This window comes from Opisthocomus hoazin, chromosome 4, assembly GCF_030867145.1.
Source record: "Opisthocomus hoazin isolate bOpiHoa1 chromosome 4, bOpiHoa1.hap1, whole genome shotgun sequence".
Taxonomy (NCBI): Eukaryota; Metazoa; Chordata; class Aves; order Opisthocomiformes; family Opisthocomidae; genus Opisthocomus; species Opisthocomus hoazin.
Window position 1 is genome coordinate 15,251,162 of NC_134417.1, and position 26,003 is coordinate 15,277,164.

General features: G+C 41.9%; 1 protein-coding gene across 1 annotated transcript; it reads right to left on the reverse strand.

The window, feature by feature from the left end:
- Nucleotides 1-18,230: 18,230 nt before the first annotated feature.
- Nucleotides 18,231-22,075, reverse strand: LOC142361097 (zonadhesin-like). The gene is made up of 8 exons (XM_075417860.1): nucleotides 22,057-22,075; nucleotides 21,766-22,013; nucleotides 21,309-21,486; nucleotides 19,656-19,764; nucleotides 19,444-19,538; nucleotides 19,249-19,366; nucleotides 19,062-19,153; nucleotides 18,231-18,424 (listed from the first exon to the last, which is right to left on the reverse strand). Exons 1-8 carry the CDS (start codon nucleotides 22,073-22,075, stop codon nucleotides 18,231-18,233), a joined length of 1,053 nt encoding a protein of 350 aa, XP_075273975.1.
- Nucleotides 22,076-26,003: the final 3,928 nt, after the last annotated feature.

Sequence of the window (26,003 nt, forward strand, 5' to 3'; positions counted from 1 at the left end):
AATACTATTAAAATACAAGAGCATAAAGTAATACAAATGAAGTGGAAAAATATTACTAACTATAGTTGTGTATTTCGGGATTCACTTTGATCAAATGCAGTGTTCACGATGCAGCCATAATCTTGCTCATGTACTCTGTCATCCAGTCTATTCCTGGACTGTTTCGAAGAAGAATCCTGTGATATTGCAGCTGTATCCATCTTTCTGTTCCTTCTGTACAATGGAAAAATAAAACAAACAAACATTCTTATTTCTAGGTCAAACAATGGCGTGAGCATGAATGAAGTCAGATTTTGGAGAAGCCCAAGTTTTGTGATAGTGATGCATATGCCCTGTGTAAAGGTAAATGACATATGTTCATTTCTGTAGAAAAAGCTGAGTTTTCCTTTACAGTCCTCAAATGAGATCCTGAATGCTGTGGTTCCTTTCTGGCCCTGCAGGTACGTGACTAAGGGGAGTTTTGAGGTTTGCAGGTGCTAAAAGACGTGTATGCATCTTGACTGTGCTGAACATAGCAAAGCTGGAAAAAGCCTTACCTGTACAGGTACACTGTAGAGGAGATGAGAATGACGATAACAGCTACGCCTGCCACAACTGCAACAATGATGGCAACTATATTTTGCTCGGCATCCTCTGTGGGAAGGTCATCAACTGAGGAGGAAAGAAGAGCCCTGTCAGTAAAAGCTAAGCATACTGTGAACAGATTTTTTGTCTCAACCCTTGCCTGTCTGCTTGATTTATACTGTGTTCTTTGATGAATGTGGCTTTCTGGAGTGGTGTCAGACCCAGGGCGTGTATGCTCTACAGAGCGCTGCTGTCATGCCTTGTAGCATCCCTCCACTGGCAGATCTGACCCCTTCTTTCTGCTTGGATGACCACAGGCTCTCACCCACTGGGTTACTGAGTTACAGTATGGAAATGAAGCACAAGCTCAGTCTTCTCCATAATGACACCCATTTTTGAAAGTGGTGTGTGTAATGCAGACAGTGAAATCTGAAATAGTTGTATTACCTATCTTTTCTTCCTCACAGCTTTGTCCTGTGTACAGTTCTGAACATTCACAGTAATAGCTGAGAGAGGTGCTGTTGGCAGTTTCAGAGCAAACTCCATCATTCTTACAAGGACTGGGCATACATGGTCCACCTAGCCAAAAGGAAGGAGAAACACTTCAGACTCTCAGATAATCCAACCTTGAGAGAACTGTTCTTTGTTAGATTACACCGACTGCTAATGCTGGACATGCCCTGTATTTTAAGGCACGTTACTTGTATTTGACAACAGGAATAGGGGAAAGAAATGCTGTCTCTGCAATGAAACAGGAGAGCAAGATCCCCGGTATGCTTGTGAAGGGCTTTTCTTCTGTTGAGACTCTGTTGCAACTATCCCCAACCTAGTGATGTCCTATAAGCAAGAAGTCAAGACTTCTTAGCATCAAAGAGAGTGTGTGGTTGACTCACTCCTGTAGCATCCACGACTGTAGTTGGAAATGCCACAGATTTCATCAGATCCACACACTATGTTAGAGCAGGAGACACTGGAGCTGTCTGTGCACTCGCATCTCTGAGAGCAGTCATCAGTGGTGAATATTTCTCCAATCTGGAAGACAGCAATTAAATGTTAAAAAATATCAAATAAAATCAGCCAGCAAAACTATGAACGGAGCACTGGGGCCCCATGCTACTCTCTCGATGCCTTCCTGATGAATGGCAACAGGGCAGATTTTTTCTTTTTTTTTTCTTTTAGTAGATTTTACAAAAAAAGAAAGCAAATAGCTTACTAATCCAGCTCTTTGAAACTCAAGGATGACCCAAGAAAGAAGGCAAAAGAAGTGTTTGGGTGTATGAGATCCTACCCCCAGGTTGCTTACATGCGCAACCAACAACGTGTAACTGTTGCTGGAGACAAGAGAGAGCGGGAGATGCATCCCGTCATGCCTCCAAGGCAATATGGAAATGCCATGTGCCATTCTTCCATCAAGTCCCACCTGTTCATAGTAAGTGTCGCCCTCCTCCCATAAAACAATTTTTACTGGCCTTTTATCTACCAAATCTCTAGTGTTAAAAGAGAAATCTGTGAGATTATGAAGTTGTTCTATCCTGCAGCAACAGTGGAGAAGAGGAGGCCAAGGGGACACCTTATTGCTCTCTACAACTACCTGAAAGGAGATTGTAGTAAGGCAATTGTTGGTCTGTTCTCCCAAGTAACTAGCGATAGGCTGAGAGGCAAGGGCCTCAAGTTCCATCAAGGGAGGTTTAGATTGGATATTAGGAAAAATTTCTTTACTGAAAGAGTTGTCAGACATTGGAATAGGCTGCCCAGGGCAGTGGTGGAGTCACCATCCCTGGAGGTGTTCAAAAAACGTGTAGATATTGTACTTCGGGACATGGTTTAGCAGACATGGTGGTGTTGGGTTGACAGTTGGACTTGATGATCTTAGAGGTCTTTTCCAGCCTTAGTGGTTCTATGATTCTATGAGGATTCTCTGTATTCCTCAGAATCCAGCCTTGCTTGGGGCTCTCTTCATGCCTTAGCCAACTCTACAGACTCTCAACCCTGCCTATACCGCTCGTCACTGGGAGGAGAGGGACCACAGTGACTGACAGAATTTCTCTGTAACTGGTGTGTTGTAAGCTTTAGAGCCTTTGAGGCTATGAGGCCTATGACTGCCTGAAGTATTCTGGCAGGTGGAGTTTCAGAGGCAGACCAAGTGATCTATCCTCTCTTCCCTTCCTCCAGAGACCAGAATTTTATTTATAAATTGCTCTTTGTTTCTAAAGCAAAATTACATGCCAAGGAGAATGAGAAGATTGTCAAAAATAATTAGCAGAAGAAACATTGTTTGGTGCTGCGGGAGCTGTCTGACCCACAGAGAGCCCGTACCTCATAATATTTGCCAAGGTACGTGCAGCCACATTGTCTGTAAGGCACACAGTCAAAACCACTAAGAACATAGCCAGGGAGACATTCACAGCCTTCAACACAAGGTGATTCGCACTCAGAGGGGCTCGTGAAGTCGCTGCAGGATGCTGGGCATGCAGACATGCATGAGCTGTAGTTGCTGTTGGCAGGACATGATATATCTGTGGAAATAAGGAAAGTCCAGTTACAGCAGGCTGCTGTGCATTGCTTACACAGTGCCCTTTGAGACCCAGAGGGTGCTACCCTTTTGTAGGAGGCAATATGATGAACACACATACAGAGAGATGTGCACACATAGATAGTAGTACTGAGGTTGTAAGTAAAGCAATCTGAAGTCAGGAGATGCATCGTCAAAGCTATTTGTATGCTGTACTCTCATTCCTGGTGTTCACTGATCTCGGAGAACTTCTCATGCATTCAAGGTAGCCATCCCTGCAAGTAGCAGAGCTGTTTCACAACTCTGGGAACTGGGTTTCGCCGGGAATACAAAGGCATCTAACCATGGGTGATGCAGAGGAAATATGGTTTGATGAATCTCCCAACTTGAAAAAAAAGTATCAGGAAAAAAAGGATTGAGATTATTAGAAGTTTTATTTCAGCATTTTTTCATCTGAAGGAGTTGGGGTTTTCAGCTGAATCTTCTTTATTTTGAAATTTTGCAGGCAAAAAAAAGAAGAATTAGTAGATTTGTAGATTTAAAAAGAGATTGAAATGATAAGTTTTCAAGTTTTTTGTTCATTTTTGTGGCTTCCAAAATTTTAACGTTTTTTCCCAGTTGGGAATTGGGACATTTTTTTCTCGCACGAAGCTTCCGATGACAGGGGAGCTGACTGCTCTGCTTTTCTAAGTCATTTTCTAAGTGGCGATCTAAATGCAAAAGTCAGGATAGGACACAAAAGAGAGGCCAGAAGAGTGAGTATGCATGCTAAACTGAACAGTGATTGACGTGTGAATCGGCATGCTTTTGTGCCCTGAGAAGCTTTGATATATGGTGCTTCTAGGAAAACCCTCAAATCTCAGATTTTGACAGTCCTTTGTGCAGAAACCATACTTTCTGATTCTTCTTGTGCTTACCACAAACTGTCTGTTGCCTCCAGCCTTCCATGGTGACTTGCTGCTGCTGACAAGCCAGCACGTATTCCTCCAGACTCTGACACAAGGTAGCATCATCATCTCCTTCAACACACATATCGAATAGGCAGCTCCTATGTGCAACATGAGAAAGCGTTTCATTACCAATACCTTTGTTATTGTTGATTTTCAGCTGCTTTTCTGCCTGACTTTTGAGTTTGTTCAGTTTTCCTATATCTTGCTGACAGGAAAACAGAAGAAAAAAAAACAAACCCAGCCACGTGACTGGGAAGATCTGGTAATTTGTTGTGCAGCTGCTGCTAACATGCGAGGTATTCATATATGAACAAGCAATAAAGAGGTACCTGACTGCTTGTCACACTAAGTTATTCCTTGCTATCTGCTTCTGGTTTGGGTTAGCATGGCTGCATCTTGCTTATAGAGCATTTTTTAGTGCTGATACGTCTTACAGCTGGACTGTACACTTCTTTCAATACATGGATGCCCTCCCTTGTCCATATGCCTTGAATATTGGCACAGAATTCTATTTTACCCAGTTTTTGTTTGCCAGTGCTACCTTCTCAGCTTTGCTCATCATCTGAGTATCCACGGACTGATTTTTCAGAGGCATTCAGATTTGAGATGAATGGAAACTGCAAGTCTGCAGCACCTCAGAAAAATCAGGCAACCGCTGAGAAGGTAAAACAGGCTGTCCATCCAAATTCTAGAGCGAGGAGAAAAGTAGACTTGTGTTAAGAATCAGAAAGTACACACTGAAGCCAGTGCTCCAGTTTATTTGGCTTAAGAAACCTTCACATTCTTCTCACAGCCAAGAGGGACTTTGAAGTGGGCATTAGCTGGCTTTAAACATTAGTTATGACTAAGTAACTGGCAGAAAACTAACAGAAAACTGGCAGCTACTTGGCATTTTGTGACTGATGACAGGTGAATGATGAATGTGGGGATGAATCAACAGGTTTTGTACAGCTCAGAATTAGGTGTGTGGGAATTGTATACGTAGGAGGAACACAGCAGGGGGAACTTTCTTGATGATACTGGGTTAGTTACTCTTCACTAATCTGTCTTTTGCACTTCTCCGTGATTCAAGAAGTGTTACTGACATCTTCAGCCTTTGTGGCTATAGCAAGAAGGCTAGATTTTGTGAGGCTAAAATTGCTAAAAGGAAACTAATGGAGCCAGGTACCAAATTCTCACTGAATGTGGATGAGAACTGTAAGCACGCTGTAAATCCCAGCCTACAAGTACAACACTTAACACTGCTGCTTCACCTGTGTATGAAAACAGGAAAGCTACTTTCTAGAGCCAACAGAAAAAGTGAAACTCTAAACAGATGGAAAGACAGATCATCACAATTATTTAAAAATAAAGGGATTTAAATATATCAGTAATGGAATCACTGGGCCCAGGTCTCCAAAGACACTTACTATCCGCAGTTCTTATTCAAAACTAGCACCAGAATGATTTTGCAGATGGGGAGAACAACTGTCAGCAGTAGACACTTACGTGAAATAGAAATTTGGTGAGACGATGGAATGACAGTTCACGAAAGGACCGTCCGGGTCAATCAGGATTTGACATCTAGAAGTTCTGTTTTCTTGCCCCAGCTGATTTTCATTGCAGCCTTGGAAGAGCCCTGGATCTGGTTCATCCTCAGACTCATCTTCTGAGTTGACATCTCGTCTGGAAATGAAGTCATTATGAAACAATCAGTTCTCTGTACATGCAGCATTCATGGTACTGCTCTCTAAGTAGCACCACAAGACTGCTTCTGCCTTGTGGTGTAAGTGTAAGCTTATTTCTCTCTCATGATTTATCCTGAATGGGAAGGAGATAGGTAAAGCAAATCTAAGATGTATTAGAACACTTTCTACCACCTCAGAGATTTATGGGTATTTAAATCAAGATGGATAGCTGTAAGTATCTCTTTGGAAATTCTGCATGACGCAGGCTTCATCCAATGCCTCCTTCATCCATCTATTCAGTAAAATTTGCAGAATGATGCACATGCAATAGGCTGCTATTTCTTGGACATATGCTGACTTCCACTGAACAACTGGCTGCATGCCAGAAGTGCCAGAATTCTGCTGTAGGCGTAGCCTCCAGAGCCACTTTATGCTTAACACTAGCCCACGTACTGCTTTCTACTATTCTGGCAGAGAAGTTTTTGCAGCCAGATTATATCCTGACAGCTAATACAATTCCATGTACTTGCTAAAAAAGTTCTGTGTTAGTGGCTAAGCAACCTCCAAAAGTCTTTCAAAGCAAATTGATAAAGAAGGAAATTTCTTTCCCTATCTGTTTCAATATTCTGTGTGGACTAATTAGCACAGAATTTGCCTGACCACAAATATCATGCTCATTTATATTCAACAGAATGTCCTTACTTTTTGTGTACTGGTGCAAAACATGCCATGAAAGTAAGGAAAGCAGACTCTTCCAGAACCTCTTCTGGGAGGAACTGTGAATTCATCTTGATGGATTTCAAAGCTAACTTCATGTTCCAGAGAGGCATGACACTCAACCAGGATTTGCCCTCCCTCAGGCCCATCCAGCACAACTTGATGTATTTATCTTTGCCAGGAACAACGAGCTTGGCAAAGATCTTATTCATCCCTGTGCCCTAGCAGTTGTAATGGCTGTGACTCCAAAGAGGGATACTGAACTGGAGTAATGCAGTGATAGTTCAGGCCTTTTTGGGCTAGATAAAAGGACGCTAATAATTCATCTTAGCGATGAGCAGAAAAAGTTCCTACACACAGACCAAAGGAAGAAGACAGACCAAAAATAAGACAGCATAATTATTCCTGGGTATTAACTATGGCTTAATTCACCTATTTCCAGTGGCTGTGCTTGCCATGGATATTAAGTAGAAAATTAAGTACCTGCGACGAGAGTTTGTTCTTTCCAGAGGAACTTTCCAGCTATCACCAAATGTATTCACGTACTTTACCCAAACACCGTCTGGTTTTGTGAAGTCATTTCTATATCTCCCATCAAAGTTACCACACAAGCCTTCCACTCTATTTTCGTAGGTGTTTGCCAGCTTTATATCTAGGGAAGTTCAGAAGAAGAAATAGCCATTACACAGCAATCTTTGCTTCTGAGTCTATGGAAAAGGTGGAAAGCAGTACCAAGTACTGCAGTTTGTGATTCAGATCGGAGATGGTCATGTGACATGGGCCTCATACATAGGATATGAACACAACCCTGAAAATATGTCTTTGTATATGTATTCACAGGACTTTTTCTGTGCTCTGCAACATGGATCATGAAAAAAATAATTTCTTGTGGCCAGTAAGGTATTAGATAACATGACATCGTCACCTGAGTGCTCTTAGTGCATACTGGGTACTGCTTTGCAACAAACTGAATGCACCACCCAACTTTTTGTCCTTCGCTTACAATTCACTTGCACATTGAGAAACAGAATTCCTACACAACAGACCTTTTCTTTCTGCAGTTGGTATTTTAGGGTTTGGAATAATGGTCATATGTATAAATGGCCTGACACTTTCACCATACATTCAGAAATAACATGGCTATGTTCTGTTGTATATCAGGAGTAACTCTGCTTTGAACAGAGGAGGTAATGTGTGTTCAACTTACATAAATGAGTTATGAGAATCCTGCTGAGAAACACCGAAGTATGGGATTATCTGGAGTAGGCTTGAAAGGGAGCATGTAAAAGCATGCACTCAAAGCTGTATAGCTTGAGGCCCTCTCTCCTATGACTGGGTTAAGATGGCAAAGGGACAGATCCAGTCTTCACCCCATCATCCTGATCAGCAATTTTAAATGATTTGCTCTTGTTTTTATCACTCAGGCCTTACTTAACATGAAAAAAAGTAGAAAAATCAGACTCTACATCTCATTTATCCTAAGTTTAGGTGGATCCAGATAAAAAAATGCCAGTTTTATGGTTTTTCTGGTTCCTGGGAAACACTTTCTGTGTTCATTTTTTGGAAGTTCATATCACAAAGGACCATAGGCTCAAAGGGTGAAGGTTTCTAATTTTGCCTTGGCTTTAGACCTCCATTAGAATAAGAACATCTTTTTGAGACAGTGCATAAATATTCCTGTACATTGCCTTAATGTCACTTACCTGCATTTTGATTGCCATCAAAACTCACATATAAGCCAAAATCTGTCTCCAGGTAAATTCTTGTTGTCCTCTGATATATACGAATACCTTCATGAGGATGAGCAGGGGGTGTCACCCTCACACCATCCAACTAACAGGGAAAGAATGAGTTAAAATTTGTAAGATATAGGCCAAATTATAACCTAGATTCAGTACAGGTCAATCATACAATGAACACTTCTCTTCTCTGGTTTTATGATAAATACGTCAGATATTTTAACCAGGTGAAAAACTCAGTATTCAATTTTTTAAAGTTAACAAAATCATGTATTGAGGAAAGTGATCAGGACACCGTATTTTCATGTAATCCTAAGAGATTTCTACTATTGAGCTAAAAATGTGTATAGGAGCTATGTATACTCTTACACACCAATAAAGAGGAAGGAAAACAAGTTTTCCTAGCGTAATTCACACTTGTTTTTCCCTACCACTGATAAAAATTTGTATGGCTTTATTGTAAGTCTTGGGATATTTGGGGTTTTATTCCTAAATCTCAATTTATTTGTTTATTTGTTTGAAGTAGAATTATATCCTTCATAGCTGTAGAGAAAAAAGACGCAACACAACTGAAAATCACATTTGCGGTTGCCCGGTAGCACTGGTGTAATAATATACTTAGCTTTAATGCTTGAATTCTTCAGAACAGACATCTATTACTCAAAGGTGTTCCACTCCAAGGGAGAGCCTTTCTCTGTGCCCTGCAGTCAGCGAGAGACTTACCAATAGCTGCTTGTTCTGCCTGAATCGCACTGTGTGATTGTAAACATTGACGAGAATCTCTTTCAGGTAAGTAATGTGTCGACTTTGACGGAGAGGATAGTTCATGCCTTCAATGCTGAACTGCGTCAGAGTATCAGGTAGGTCAGGGATGGTCTGAGTCAGAATATACGTGTATTTCCCTTGAAAGTGGTGCACCAGGCCATCGAAAGTGATGTAGTGTGGATCACCCATGATGTGGCATTTCCCAAAACCTAAAGGGGAAGAGCTTCGTTACTCTCCAGTCTGAATATGTGTGCCAGATCCCAAACATGGATGATTTTAACATGTTAGATAAAAAGGATTGCTGCTAACATGCAGGTCTTTCGAAGTAAAGATAGCTGCTCAGGCATCACCCTAGTGAGTGGGCACTCAGATGGGGAGATGGGCAGAGAAACTCATTCCTCTACTGAGATCCAGAGTGAGCAAACTGAAGTGAAGCAAAACATTAGGGTTTATAGGCTTTATAGAGACTACGTTGTGCACATTGGTCCTCTGCAAGAGGAATGGCTCTGGCACACAGCATGGTTTGCAGTGGGCTCTTAGAGATGTTGCGTTCATAGTCCTCAGCAATATGTTGCTACAAAGTTATTGGAACATGAAAAGCAATGGCTAATTTTGGATGGCTCATTGCTGTCACACTGATTCCTTCCAAGGTTACTAGATTGATCACTGGGTTACTAGATTGATCATTGGGTTCACCAGACTTAATCAGATGCAGTGACTAATGTCTAAGTATTCTCCTTGACCACTGAGTACAGAGCAAACCATTATCCAAGGACCAAGGCTCTCCTTGAGACTGTTGAGGTGCCTCTGCTCTGGTATTTTGCCAAAATGGAGCAGAGGGAAACTGGATTTGCATTATGCTCTTGTGCTGATCATCAGTACAGTAGGATCTATGCCATACTATTCTTCAAAACTGAAATGTAGAGTCACTAGGCAACAAGCTATATCCTAAATGATCCAATTTACCTGGACAATATGGGGTGAACTTTGCTTAGCCAAAGCAGCTATTGAATGAAAAGCACCAAAGTTCTCTGACTGGCCTATTACGTATCTGTTCAGATCTGGTCTGTCCTGTTTTGCCTATATTTTTTTCTGTTCTCAAATCAACATGCAATGGAAAAAGCAGGATCATTGCCAAAGGATTCATAGACATACCTGAGTTTTGTTTTTGGTAGATACAGTGCAAATCTTTTTTTTTTTAATTTAAAGAAGTCAGACTGAGCTGTCAAATTTCTAGATGTAAGTAGATTTTCAAACTCTTGTTCCATTTCCCTCTACAAATTCTCTGTCTTGTACTGGAACTTTCTGTTCTGATAACTGAGACCTTTTTGTGTTCAGTAATGTGTCGTCAATAGCACTGTCAGAGCTGCCTGCTTTTCCTGTGGAACAGTCTGGAAGTGCGATGGAAGAAAGAATGGACACATCCCTCTTCCTTCTCCAGCCCTCATGGAACACAAAGTGAAGAGCTGCCTGCACATACCTGTTGGATTGCACTTGTATTTTCCATTTTTGATCACGCAGACTTCTTTAGAATCACAGCTATAGCTCTTACAGTTGATGACACCAGTATTCTGACACTCGCATCTGCTGGTGCAGTGTGGAGTTATCCAGGTCTCCCCAGCCTGGACACAAGTTGTGTTAACAGTATGTTGCCAAGGTGCTCAGCTTTGCAATGCAATAGAAGTTCAATAGCAAAGGGTGTGGGGGCTGGCTAGGCGCAACCTGTCCAGTTGGCAATTTCACAACTGCTCAATCCACATGCAGTCCCACCAAGAGCCTGGGAGGGGGGATCCCAGTCTATTTATCTTAATGTCTTTGACATGAGAATTTGAACACAAACTAGGACTAGGACAGACTGCGTGAATAACTCTGATCAATTGCCTGGTTTTGAATATGCCTCAATTTTGGCCTGAGGTGCAAAGTACCAAGCTCCTGCACCTCCTAATAACTGACCCTGCAGCTTTTACTAATCAGATGAAAGTTATTTAAGAGGTAGGTAGATCCTGAAGATTTCTCTCTCTCTCTCTTTCAGATGGACAGGGGACCAACTTTCTACAAGTTTTGCAGCCAGAGATGTGCTCCACAGACAAACTACTTACACTGTAATAATTGTTGTCATCATCCCTGCAGCCACAATCGCTCAGAGGTACACAATTGCCGTTACTGAGCACGTAATTATTGTCACACTCACAGCCCTCTGTGCACTCTTCTGTCTTCTCACAAAGGGAAGAGGCAAAAATGTCATTGCATGTTGATGGACAGGCGGAGGCACAGTCTGTGTAATGGCTGTGGGTTGGACAGGCCAATGCTGTGTGGATGAAGAGAATAGAACCAGCGTTATTAAGTACATTTAGAAAGTGCACTCCAAACACATGTGCCTGCCTGAGAGCTACAACTTGGCCTACAGAATAGTGGTATAGAATTGCCTTTTAATAACTGCTTTTGATCATCAACCAGTTTTGATTTTTTATATTTTATTTTAAAAAACCCAACAAAAACAAAACAGAGAACCCTCTCTGGAGCTGCCAATTCGGTTCTAAGACACATATGCCTGAACTGGTGGCATCTGGCACTAGACCATTCAGATTCAATATTTCTGTTCAGCTGCAAATGCCTCTTCGGGCACTGCTAGAAATGAGAATCTTTAGGGCTAATTCCTTAGAATGTTCAACCCTCCAGTGATGTAAACCAAGTGTATATCTAGCTTAACCAGAGATACAAACACTTGCAAGAACAACAGATATGCGTTGTCAGACTGAAGATTCATCTAGCTCTGTACCCTATTTCTGCCAATGACTAGAGATGCATAAGGGGATCGTTCAAGAAACAGGGTAGCAGGACAAAGGGTTTGTTTGTTCATTACTTTGCTCCACTCGTGGCAAGAAGGCAACTAGGAATTTCTGATGGACCAATTCAACATTCATCTGGCTTTTTTTTAACCAGTTAATTGCTTCATCTTCCACAACATTATGTGATTGTTAATTCCACAATGTAATACTAAATTGTGAAAAAGCAACAAAAAGAAACCCACTGTATAATCCTTATTCATTTTTACATGGTTTGTTTGTAGCATTGTTGGATGGGTGGAGTTAGGCACAATAATTCGAAATTAAGCTGAGAATGTGGCCTTAATAAGCAGCTGGCCAAATTGCCAGTTTTCATTCAAAACACAGTGAGTGGGATTGAGCCCTGTATACTAACACAGTATCCCTCTTTGTTTTAGTCTTCTGGTTATATCATTTCTCCATTTTAGGCTCATTGCAATATCTCATGGCACTCATTTGGCTACTAAACCCATTCTAACTCCACATTACTATCCATAACTTGTCTAGTCCTGAGTTATCACTGGGTTTAGCGCAACCTCAACACAGTTCAGTGCAACAATGGAGTCATAAAATCATAATAATAGAATTGCATTTTGTGAGAATTTGTGTTTAATTTTCTTTTACATAACTTGTTCACCTAATACTGCTATTTGTTCTCATGTTATCGGCCATCCAAGTTTCATTTTTTTCATTTGCTTGTGCACTTACGACAGAATGTGCTATTCCTCCATTTAATTGTGATTCCATAATTCCCGCAGGTGTCCACGTAGACTTGAACTATGTCACAGAGAGTGGACTTCATGCCATCATACTGGCACATGTCATAGATGCAGATCTGTATGAAGTCTTCAGGCTTGACTAGATTATGACATGCTTTGAATTTGTCTGATTTTAGGACATTGCACTGGCTTTCAATGCCTGGTTTATTCTCAGCATTGCAAGGAGGAACATCATCTTCTCTCAAGTCTGAGAAACAACTGCATGAAAGCACAGACACAGCTGCAGTTAAGTTTCAAAGGCATATAGGAGATAGAGAATGAAACTGAAAGGTTTGTTTCTACTGAAAGGTATTAAACAAATAACACTAGAGACTACAGTCTTCTTTCTATGAGTGAAAGATTAGGCAGAAGCCGACCTGCCTAGCAATCACCATGCTGTCTGACCCTCATTACTCTCACTGAACTTGACCCTGACTAGAGGATTGACTTATCATCTTGACCTCAGACCTGTCTTGTCATTGCAAACTTGTGTGGTGATCTGGACTCTTGGCTGACCCTGAATTCCACCCTTTGGCCTGCCCTGCTTGCCTTGCTTGGGTAGTGTGGGATGGACCCTGGCTGCTGAGGCCACTGTTCTCTCAGCTGTGTTGTCACCCTTGGCTCCCTGTCCCTTAGGGAGCAGCTGGGTCTCACTGTTCCCCAACACCATCATCCTGCTCGAAGTGCTTTCAGTGTAAAATAGAGGCTATGCCATACTGAGAACTGCCCCAAAGCCGAATTCCCGAAGTGTGTATGTAGATCACTAGAATGGCTGTGGTTTCCCTCTGGCCTGTGCAGTGGTTCACGGTGGTGATGGCTCTGTTTTGAGCTTCAAATTCAAGAAGAGACAAGTCTCATATACACTGCTTATATGTTATGAAGTAGCAAACAGTCAAAACAATTGATACTCTTTCCCGGAGGAAGACGGAAGGTATAAAAAAAGTTATATTTACCCTGCATCACTGTCTTCCTCCACTTTCCAGCTGTTTCCAAACTCTGTGACACTGACAAGTGTACCACTGGGCGAGGACAGATCATCTTCACTATTATCATTGAAGTTACCACACATGCCATGTACCTGCAAATGAACAAGAAGCATATTCTAAGCACAATCTGTTCTACCTCAGCTTCCGTAATAACTTCTTATTCATTGCCTACGAAGTGATATGACAGTCACCACCACCAACCAATCTTGTACCAGGCATTTCAGACATGCTCACTGGTGTCTGACTGCACCCAGGGAGAAATAAAATAGAAACTGCAGTAAATCTGTTCTTCTCTAAGGCTTCAGTGCATTTAATTCTATAAGCTGGATGTATTCCCCTAGCCAGGTCATTTTCTCTAACTATCCCCTTGGAACACAAGGAAATTGCTGTGAAGAGAAAAAAATAGAAAGGAAATAAATGACATGTTACAATACAGCTACAAAGAAAGATGCAATAGCTAAACACAGGAATGAGAGAAATTAAAATTAAATGCACAAAGCAGTGATTTTGAAAGAGTGCCAGATGTTTACATACTAAATCTTACCTTTGAGAAATAAGACTGTGGGAGGGTGATTTCCAGATAGTGATTGCCATCATATTTCACTATCGCACCAAAGTCAGTTTCCACTACGATAAATCTGCCGGCGTTTCCAATGGACACGCCTTGCAACTGGTTCTGCACTGGAGTGTAGACTCTCTCGTTGTTCCACTAGAGAGACATGTCACTGGTCAGTATGAACATTTTTCCATTAAAGCTTTTCTGCTCACAGTCTATATTCCGTGCAATGCTGAAGATTTCTTTGTGACAGTTTCATCTCCTTTACACTTCCACCGTTGCATATTCCAACTATGGGTTGCAGGAATTAGCCTTTTAGCTGAGGAGAGCTGGGCAGGACTCGTAGCCCGTGCCTTTAACAGGGAGTGGGAAAGATCCCTGACAGTGAGAAAGCTCTTACCCACCCATAGGGTGGATGCGCTGCCTTCAGTACTGCTATGAATCCCTGTGCTATTCTAGACCAATACAGTATGACTTGCTTTTCCTCTGCTCTGGTTAGCTAGTTATAGGTGATTGGGTTGACAACATCTATTGAAGTGGGGACCCACATTCTTTAGTTTAGGCAACAGTTCTCCAGTTCGAAGACTCTGGGCTCCATCTCCAAGACAAGGCCAATAGAACAGTAAACCCAAACCACGAGCCTTGGGAACTAGTGAGAAATGATATTTCCCCATGATACCCAGTTGACGGAGGAGCCCACAAGTATTAAGCAAACGCGTACATATTCCTCAGGAAACATGAAGATCCTTTTTCCTACAGCTACTGTAGTGAGGTAATTTTAAGACACATCTTGCCAGAATAAAGAGCACTGCTACCTACCAGGATTCCTTGGCTTTTCTGAAGGGTGATTCGTACACCATACACATCTATGTAGACTTCTTTCAGGTATGTGGCCCCTCTTAGTCCTCTGTCTTCATTCTTGCCAAGAATGGTTATAGGAATGACACTGTTGGTGTTGATAACCTCAACCAAGGTGTAGGTGCAGGTACCCACAAAAGTGTACACCATTCCATCAAAAGTGAAATAATGGGGATCTCCTGCCACTTGACATGTTGCTTGGCCTGAAGGTGAAAAAATGGTCTAAGGACTTTGGACTGGATTTCACCATGGACTCAGCTGACCAAGGATGTTTGCATTAGTGCAGCAACCTAATCCTGATCATTATTGTGTGGGCAAACCTTCACAGAGGTATGTCAGGTTCATGCCAATGACATTTATTTGGAAATAAGAAATTTCCAGAAAGTGTCTCCTAAATTTCATTTAGAGATTATGAACAAACTGGCAACTTGGCAGCAAATGAACCTCTTTATACATTTCTATATGCTCTTGTGGCTATGATATATGGTAGTTGAGAGTAATACAGAACTTTTCTACTTAGCTATATAAAAATAAATAATTATATGTATAAATACAGGTTTAAATATAAAACTAAATAAATTTGCATCTATATACATAGATACTTAATGTACTTGCCGTCACCCAGACTCTCAGAAATACAGTTCTCAACTACTCCCAAATTTAGATCTTGCAGCACTGGTGATGTGGGACTTGACTTTGTATTATCAAGACAAAAAGAACCCATGTGACTTTGCAAGCTTTTAGGCAGAATCAGTTTTTGCTGGTATCCACTACAACAGAAAGGGATCTGTGCTCGCCAGACAGATCGTCATGTCTTTTCATCTCTTATGCTGGCAGCAGTCAGTTGGGACTTCTTTGCCATCACATATGAAAGATATTTATAATAAAGCTAGAAGGAGAAGAAGGATCTAATTATGGAATTGACATTGAGAACCATTTTCAGGCAGGGCTTACCATTGGAATGGCAGCCCAGCACACCATCCTGAATGCTGCATTCGTCTCGGACTCCACACTCCCAGGATGTGCATTCAATGGTGTGATTAGCTTTGCAGGTGCAGCGTTCAGTGCAGGGATAACCAGTGAACCAGCTTTCATCCAGCTGAGCAGAAAAAAAGAGTATACAAGTATATACTAAGAGATAAATTGGAAGATAATACCATAAGAGACAATCAAATTACTAGTATTTGAATGTGCATGGTATATGGTCATTTGGCCAATTGTAGCCACACAACTCACGGATCAGGAAGGCTGGCAAAGTGAGTCTACTTTGTTATTATTAATGGTATAAACAACAATTGTCTTAGTGTTATTAACATTTTTTCCTCTCATGGTGATAAAGAATGAGATCTCCTGTTCTTTCTTTTTCTTTTCTTTAAATATCTGAGGTAACTTGCCTGGTGGTACTGGTTTTTTTCATCGACACAACCACAGCTGCTTTCTGGCACACATTTGTCTCCACTCAAAACATAGCCTTCCTTACAGAAGCAACCTTCCACTGGTAAGGAACTGCAGGAATCAGGTGCTGAGATATTCAGACAGGTAGAGGGACACCTGGTACCACAGCTCTTGTAGATGCTGCCTCCAGAACAGGACATAGCTAGAAAGAAAAAGGAAAAATAAGATCACTCAAAAGGGCAAAATCATGATAGAAGTTTTCCTGATGCTTTTACTGTTTGCTCCTGAAAACACGGAAAAATTGGTGTTAGAAAGTCTGACACTGGGGAGGACTGTGTACAGAGGATTTTCTTGCAGTGTGAGATGGATGGCTTTTGATGGAGGTGGGTAAGACAGGTGGGCCACCCTGCACTTCACCTCACAAAGGAAGTCAAGCGTTGTAAGCTCACTTTGAGTGTAGGTCTGATGTGATCATACAGGACTAAGTGTGCTTGGTTCAGTAAATCTTTTACTTCAGGTTTAAAGACATGAAGTTACTCCATTAAGGAAACAGAAGAATCTCTTCATGTACCAGCTGATATGGTCCCATTATTGTAGTTATTATTTGAACATCTGCCATATATTTAAAAATAGAATTAAAAAGTCTTTCACTGAAACCCATTGAGGAAAATACACTATACTGTCACACCCCTCCTGCTCATGGTAGAATTTGGCTTCTATCACTCAGAGCATGCTCCCCAGGGAAGACATTATATTATACAGAAATCCCGAAGCATTTGTCCATTTCTGTCATCTAAAAAACCCATAAATACTGTTTCTGGCTAGATTCTGTGATAAATCACTACATATGACTCTCATTTCCTTCTGTCCTTACAGCAGGATCTCTTAGTCCTGTCAGGCAATTAGAGCCAACATCTCCAGCCATCTAGCCAGAGTACCTGCTCTTTGTCAGGTTCTTAGTTGAGTTTTTATTTGAGTTACTGATGGAGGGAGTACTTGAGAGTCAATTGTCTTAATGTGGTTGAGTCTTCTCTAGCACTATAATCAAGCCATGGATATTTAGGTCCTGGGCTATAGTGTCAGACTATGGAGTCTGGATGTCCATAGCTTTAATCTGATTTAGAGGGTTAGAATCTTGTTTCTTGCTCTGTCTTCTTTCTGTATATGAATTCTCTGTGCTCTGTCCTCCCAGGGCTGACTTACTGGGTGCTTTAAAGCCATTCTAAAGTCACAGTAATTCTTTTCCAAACTGAGCAGCTCCAAGAATCTCTCAATGGTTTTTATGGTTTAATTTCAATGCAAAGCTAATTGTTGATCACAGGAAAGAAAAAACACCAAAAACCAAGGTTCAAATCTGCAGAAGATAATAGAGTGGTTGCGGAAGGTGATGCAGTGGTAACTGGTCTAATCAAAATTAGTGTAAAAAAACAAAAAACATGGAGGAGAATTATGGTTTATTTCAGTGTGTTTGACCTTTAAAGCACTTTTTTTTTTTTTCTGCAGGTGTGAACTTTGTGGATATAAAGGTCCTTTAGAAGATGCCTGGCAAGCAGAAAACTGCCCAGTGCTGCATAAAATTGGCACCAGTGGAACCCCTGGAAAGCTTTATTCTAAGAAATATGAGTTCATTATATAAAATTTCCCATAAGGTCTTTCTGAAGGCAATTAATCGGGAGATAGGTGAGAATAGTTGATTTCTTTGCTTTATGGAGAAATACTTGTAAACTTCCTAGAAACAACGGTTTCTCAAGGTCTCTTATTAAACTGGTTTTCTAACCAAAAACCATCAATAAACATTTGTGTATGGAGGACTACCAGCTCCACTTACACTGAGGATGGTAGATTTTCAGTGGAGCAAAGCAACAGTTATTTCCCAATGCAGAACCTCACATAAGACACGTGCATACTTTTGAAGTTTAAATCCTGAACAGACATTTATCAGTCACAACACTCACGGCAGAGAGTAGTATTCCTCCACTCTATGCATATCCCAGCATTGATACACGACTCAGCGTAGGCCTGCAGTTCATAGCATAAGGACGTTGCCTGTCCATCAGTGTAACACATGTCGTAAACACAGTTTTCAAAGAAATTCTCCGGAGGCACTTTGGTATGACAATCCTTGAAGACTCCTATGTAAATCAAGAAAGATAGATAGAAGGATAGAAAAAAAATTGGGAATTATAAGGTAAGCACCACCATCTATTTTCTGTCATGGCAAAAGTATTGGGAGTGCTCCAGGCTAACTTTGTTTCGTAAGTTAAACCAAGACTTGAAATGGAGCACGCACAATGAAATTTGCGCTCTGGATCAGGCTTTCTTCTTTTTGCATGATAGATACAACGTAGCTTACATAAATTAAATGTTGTTGGGTAGGCAAGCCACTAATTCTAGACAACTGCAGGGGCTCTCCAAAGCAGGAACACCTACAGAATTTCAGGTAAAATATCTGTAATTCACGCAATGACAGTGCCCTCTGAACTACTTCTTTAGCAAGCAGAGTGCAAGTCACTGAGTACAAGTCACTATAAAGCAAAGAGCAGCTATGGCTCCCTGTGTGCATTCTCAGATAATCTTCATGGACACATTGGCACTGTCTGAATGGTTGATGTACCTTGACCGAGAACCTATGAGTTTTAAGTTGGCCATTCACACTGGTGGTTTTATATGCTTCCAGTGTGAGCTCAGAACAACAGACTACAGAGAGGAGACAATACCAGCTATAAAGTACTCCATGACATGGCTCACAGAGAGCTACCAACAAACTACCTGTTGGGTCTGTGATCATGCCACATGCTGTGTTCTTCTTTGCTTCACTCTCCAGTGCAGGATCACATTGCTCTTCTGTCCCACTGGAGCATCTGGGGAAAGCAAGCAAAATCAAGTGTGTGTTTCACATCTCTTACTATCAGATTGTCAGTGCAAGGTTGACACATGACAACCCTGCACAACACACTGTATTTTATTATAGTCACAAGACTTTATCCAGCTTCTTTGAAAAACTGATGTCAGTCCTGTCACTGAATGGAGTCCCTTTTTGAGGTATTTTGGGCTATTCAAAGGCTTATTCTTAGCTGAAAAAAGACATGTGGGATCCAATCAGTTATGGTTTCCAGTCAGGGAACTTGACTGAAGTCCCATCCCCCCTCACACTCAGCAGATGGTTCCTGCTTTGGAAAATAAGACTTAAAGGACACAAGCCCTCTTCTCGTTCTCTGTTTAGCGTAAAGGGGCAGTTCCCTACTTCTAACAGGCAGTCAAAAGATGTAAAATGGTGCTGGATGACAAAGCCAGTGAGTGGATGGATGTTTGATTTTATAGAGATTGATTAGTAAATGCTAGTGATTAAATTAATATACATACATGGTGTTATTCTCAGGCACAAGCCAGCTTTCTCCAAGGTCATTGGAATCACTTGCAATGTCACCATTGGGCTTTATGTTGTCATCATTTAGATCACCATTATAATTACCTGTGAGAGTAAAAAGAGATTTATTTGACACTTGAAGTTCACACCTGTAGAACAAACTTTCAGGCTGTGAAATAAACTACAATGAACTAAAGACAATATATATGCAACTTCAGTGTGTACTGGGCAAAATAAGAAGAGCTCATTTGTGTTTTAGGCTTTGACCACTGACAAGCTGCTGTTCAGAGACTTGTGGGCTTGAAGCAAGAAGCCTGTAAGTTATTATGTAACTAGATCACATTGCATAGAAGAAGGAATTGCTTAGCTAAAAAAATCCAACTCATTTCCTTGGATCCTACCTGTAGAAAGTTGGACTAAAAACCAAATGGTGTTATTTACATCATTATATCTTTACGTAGAGTTCCTGAATTGAAAATGTGAAAAACCCATGGGGAGATAATTGAACTAGGAAATCTCAGATGATCCAAAGCAAAAAATAATCAGAAACTCACAAGACAAGATACACCTCTAATTTCTACAGTCTCACTGCCATCCTGAAGTACATTTCATATAATCACCTGGTTTTCAGAATGTTGTTCCAACTAAACCTGCTCAGGTTCAGGCATTAGCAACATTGGTTGAAAAACTACTGGTCACTATTAATTTCAGCAAGCTCCTAATTAGCTACTTAAGCCACCTGTGACTCTACTTTGCTATCCTATTGCAACAGAATGTCTTACAGAACATAGTAGAATGTGCCTTTTGTGTCTGATCTTCCAAATAGGAGTCTAAAAGGCCTCTATGTTTTGTACGATATGCAACACTTAATATTTTGTGGTATTTGAATTTTGGAAATAAAGTATGAATTTTCTTTCTTATTCATCAAGTCTACCCATTCAGGATTATCCATATTGGATGCTTGTCATTGCTTTGCTTTAATGTAGACAGTGCCTATCTTAGCTGGAACAAAAAGTAGTTAAAAATAAGCCTTAGTAGTCTAATTTTTCTTTCTTTTCTTTCAGATTTTCCTTTAATTTCTTTTTTTCTTCCCCCCCCTTTGATGATATAAACATGATCATGCTAGTTGTATAAATACCTTCTAAAACAGCAGCAGGAAAGTTTGACAATGTTGGCACTAAGCTATTCTGAAGATTGCTCTCTGCTGTGGAAACAGCCTCAAGTTTTTATGATTCACGAAATTAAAAGGTATAGCTTTCCTCACACACCACAAAAGACAAATACATCAGAAAGTGAATAACAGAAAAATATATTTGTAGAATTCTTGAGTAGGTGCAGGCAAATCATAATTTTTTTCTGAATTTAAAATGCAGAATTGAAGTGAGCTTTTTACTTGGCTGAAGATGTTTTTTGTAGTTGTATCTCACAACATTCCAAATGGATAGCATGCTACCGGGAATTTTGTAAGTAACAGTTCTTAGAAATGGAAAAATTCTAGCAAGTTTTCTTCACGGCTGTAAGTTCTAGTCGATTTGACAAGGACTAGTTGCGTGTAAAATAAATATGACATGCTAAGAAAAAAAGTTTAAGTGATTACCATCCTCCACAGTTCACTAAAAAGTGACTAAGCCTATAACCCTATGACTTACCACAAAGGCCACAGAGCAGACCCCTGTAATTAGAGGGCACAGAGACTTCTGCATAGTGATTTCCATCGTATCTCACCCACAGTCCAAAGTCAGTTTCCAAGAGGACATATCCACCACTGCTTTGAATGCTGATCTTCTTTTCAATAAATACAGGCAGGTTCATTCTGCTTCCATTGACCTATGCAGAAAGTTGTAAAAGTTAGTGCATTACTGCTGGGACTCCTGCAGCTACCAGCAGCTGGAATAGATTAGTGAAAGATATGTTCCTGTGCACAATGGAACTGGAAGGAATTAAAGAACACTTCATCTGAGCAAATTTGTTGGACATCTCATTAAAAGACATACATTTAATTGATAAAAAGATAAAGTTTACTATGAACTCTACAGTCAGAGAAAATACTTCAGCATCTGCATGTCAGTTTAAAAATATATGTCTTTTAAACAAGTATTTTCTTACATTCACTTTCTTGTTTTTCAGCAAAGAAATCTGGTTGCCATAGACTTCCACTTGCACAGACTTCACATAAGAGACTTTGGTGTTGGCTCCTCTGTGCTCATTCGTTGTGGATACATCAAAATATGGAAGTGTCTCAGAGATGTTGCACACTTTGGAGAGGGTGTAAGTGCAATTTCCCATGAAATTATGAACTCTCTGGTCATAAGTGTTATAATGTGGATCCCCAGAGGCACTGCAGAAAGCACGGTCTGGGAAGAAAGACAGAGAGAATAATTCCCGCTGAATCTTTACCAGACTTCTGCAGTTGCATTGTTCCTGCTTTGTTTGTTCTACTTTGTCATTGCTGCTCAGATATAACAGGGATGGCATCAGTCAGAATATTCCAAAGTCCAGCCCAGCCTCCTGTCTTTGGACCCATAAAAATCTGTACTCTTTTGTATCAGAAATCAATGCTAGAGGTTGAGGAAGAAATATAAGCAAAAAGCTTTGATATTAAAAAAAGCTTTGTTATGAAGACATTATTGTATAAAATGGAGCTGTGAGATTTTAGTGTCCAAGTCTGAAAGACTATTTCTGACTAAATAGAAAGAATCTACTCAAAAAACTTTACAGGGTTGGTTAGCCAGAATAGACCACCGCAGTACCAGCTGTCTAGGGTTCTGTACTCACATCAGTTACGGAATCTTATTGAACACTGCGTACACAAGATGTACACATTTTCAGAAAATATCAAGGTTAAATATCCAGTAATAATATGTACAAATGGAGGTACACAGGATGTGTCCATTTGTGTGTGTGAGCTGGGTAAGGTTTTGAGTGCTAATAAGAAATTCCCATTTTCAGCAAGAAAAATCTCTCCATCAGATCTTAGCAGAGTTGAGCTTGCAGGTGTTTTATGGTGTTAATCAACAACAACAAAAAATAATGAAAAAAGGTTCTTACATCTACTCTGCTTTTCAATGGCATGTTACAAAAATAGCTACAATTATGGTTACATCTACACATGAACCTTAACTGCTTACACACAAAATATTAAAACTCTAAGAACTACATACATAAAAATTATCAGAAAAAGCAAGAAGACATTCACACTCACTAGGTGAGCTAACGCTCTCTTGTACTTTACATGCTGAGACATGTAGAAGACTAAGTGCTTAAAACTGGAGAAAAAAAGCAGTTAAAACATACCTGAACTGACATTTTAGTGTATTTCCTGAGTACTAAAATAACAATAACCAAAATGACTCAGTCTTTTCCAGGACCATATCATTGGATTATATACAAAACAAAAACAGTATTTTACAGCTAAATAGAATTTCAAAACAGTAATAACAATAACAGCTGAAGAACAGATGAAAACACGCGGTAGAAAAGGGTAATTTAAAAATGTATCGACATTGCAATAAAGGGCATGTCAGATAATTGCCAGGCAGCTGGTCTAATATTATTAAGATCCCAACACTGTGGCAAAATGACCCAGGGCAGGACCTGAATAACCTGAAAGTGTCTCAGCACTGCAGGACTGTCCCACTAATATCACAAGATAAGCAAGAACAAGTTCTGACTCTCCGGTATAAAAAATCTGTCACTTGGTTGTTGGACCTGCATAAAGACAATGGAGCAGTTATGACAGGCAGTAAGAGATGGACATGGGAAAAACCAGTACCTGAGCTTGGTGTCGGTCTTGGTGTGTGTGGAGGCCGTGTTGTGGTGGTTGGCAAGGTGGTCCCAGGTTCTGTGGTTGATGGACCTAGCAGAAGAGAGAGTTAGAGGAGACCTGCACCAGCATTGGAGTTTTTTGCGGGTAGCTATCCCACTCTTCCCAAACACCCTAACACCATGACCAGAGAGGCCCAGGGCAGGGATTGCACAGTGACTCCTCAGCAACAACTGCAGGACTCAAGTGCTCTTCCACCAGCATAGCTGGAGGATAGAAGGAGAAGCACAGCCCCTTCAGTATGGACACTCCATTCCATGGTCGTGTGCCTTGGAGGAAGTGAAACAAACAGTTCTCAGAAGCAGTAGAAGATGGGCACGGAGCATGAGAGTACCTGAGCTCGGTGTGGCTCTTGGTGGTGATGTTGTGTGTGGAGGCTGCGTTGTAGAGCCTGGCGAGGGGATCGTGGGTTTTGATGTTGTTGGACCTAGCAGAAGAGAGAATTGGAGGAGATCTGCAGCAACATGGGAGTTTTGTTGCAGGCAACTGGTCCACCCTTCCCAAACAATCCAACTTTGTGACCAGAGAGACCCAGGAAGGGCATTGCACAGTGACTCCTCAGCAAAGACTCCCGCACTTAAGTGCTCTTGCACCAGCGTTGTCGGGAGATGGAAGGAGACACGCAGCTCCTCCACTAGAGTAACTCCATCCCTTGTCCATGAGCATTGAAGAAAGCTAACTGAACTGTTGCGAGAAGCAGTTGAAGACGGCGGTGGAACAGGAGAGTACCTGAGCTTGGTGTGGGTCTTGGAGTACGTGTAGGCTGCGTTGTGGTGGATGGCAAGGTGGTCCCAGGTTCTGTGGTTGATGGACCTAGCAGAAGAGAGAGTTAGAGGAGACCTGTGCTAACACGGGCGTTTTGCTGCAGGCAGTTGGTCCGCCCTTCCCAAACCCAAACCCCGCAACAGCGTGATGAGAGATGCTCAGAACTGAATTGCGGAATGTCATCTCAGAAAGAGCCCTGCCACTCAAGGGCTCTGCCACCAGCACACCTGGGTGACAAAAGCAGATTAGGCACTTCAGTACCTAGGCTCAGTGTCTTGGCTCTGGGCCTTGTAATATATGAACTAAATAGCGGCTGCAAGCAGTGCCAGCAGTCCAGTGTCCCACAAGAAAGCCCTCTTGGGCACAGGCTGCGTCGCTGGCCTACACGGCACTGCAACGACAACCTGTGCTCCTGCCTGTAGCAGAGCCTGCCACCTCAGCTGCTGACATCTCTCCAGCTGCCCTTCCCCAAGCCCAGCCTTGTACCTTCACACGATCCCTGTTCAATGGACAGATCATCCAATGCTACGTTGCTCCAGACATTTTCACCCCATTCTCCTTCCAGGACAATCTAAGGGAAGGGATGGTTCCCAGCATTAGCTCCGGCCACACGTGTGAAGTGCCGTTAGAAAGCACGGTTCATCTCAGATGGCAGTGAGAGCCTGTGTCCTCACCTGCATGTTTCCTGTGCTGTGCAGCGTGATCTCTCCCAAGTTCCATCTGTCCCCAAGGTTCCCAACGCTGCTCCAGACCAGCACTAGCTCTTCACCCTTAGCCAGGTACACCCGCAGGGCCATTGTTTCAGCCGCTCCGTACATGTGATACCAGAAGCGGAAGCAGTGCAGTCCTTCTGAAGTGCACACCGGACTGACCAGATGAGCCACAAAGCCGGGAAGGGCATTGCTCCCTTCCAGGTAGATGTAGTAGCCGTCTGAAACAAAGGGTGAGCCACGCCATCAGACACCATCGAATCTAGACAAAGCAGCCAGGGACAACCCAAGCACCGTCCTGGGAGCATGCCGTGCTGCAGTTCAAGGCAGGCAAAAGGAGGGAAGAGCAAACACAGGTCCTTCCCTAGCCACAACCCTCCCCAGCCCCGAGTCCACCTACGAACCATGCTTTCTGGGCCATGGCAGCTGTGTGGCTTGGACTGGGCAATGGCGTCACGTCCAAAGCATGGCCACAATCATTGCATGGCTCGGCAGCTTTGGGGCCCACGTATCATTGGCTTCTGGAGGAGCCAGTGCCTCCTAAAAGAGAGACCCCATTCCGGCTCCCCCGAGATAGGTGCGTCATCAAGCTTTTGCATTACTTTCTGCCTTGCATGGCAGGACCTTGCCTCCGCTGGGGGTACCACCGACTGATTCCCAGGGCTGGAAAGCTTCCTAAAGGAAAGCTCTAGCTGTGGGGGAGACTGCCACAAACGGCTCTGGATCAAGGCCAGGAAACACGTGGCCTGTATTTGCTGTTAGAAGAGGTTTGTTGCCCTCTTCCCAGGGACACCCCTCTGCTTGAAGAACGGCTGTGTAGTGACTGCTGTTCCTACCTCCTGTTGTGTGGTCAGAGGAAGGGCCAGTGTTTTGCGTGGGCGTTGGACCCTTGTGCCTTATCCAGTCAATGCTGCTGTAATCTGCCTGGACCCACTCACAGAAGTCATCGTCGAATGTGCAGTTGAAATTGCAGTCTTTTGTGGGAGCTGGATATGGTGCAGAAAGGAAAGTAGAGTTTCTAGAGTGAGGGTGTTGTCACCTTTCCC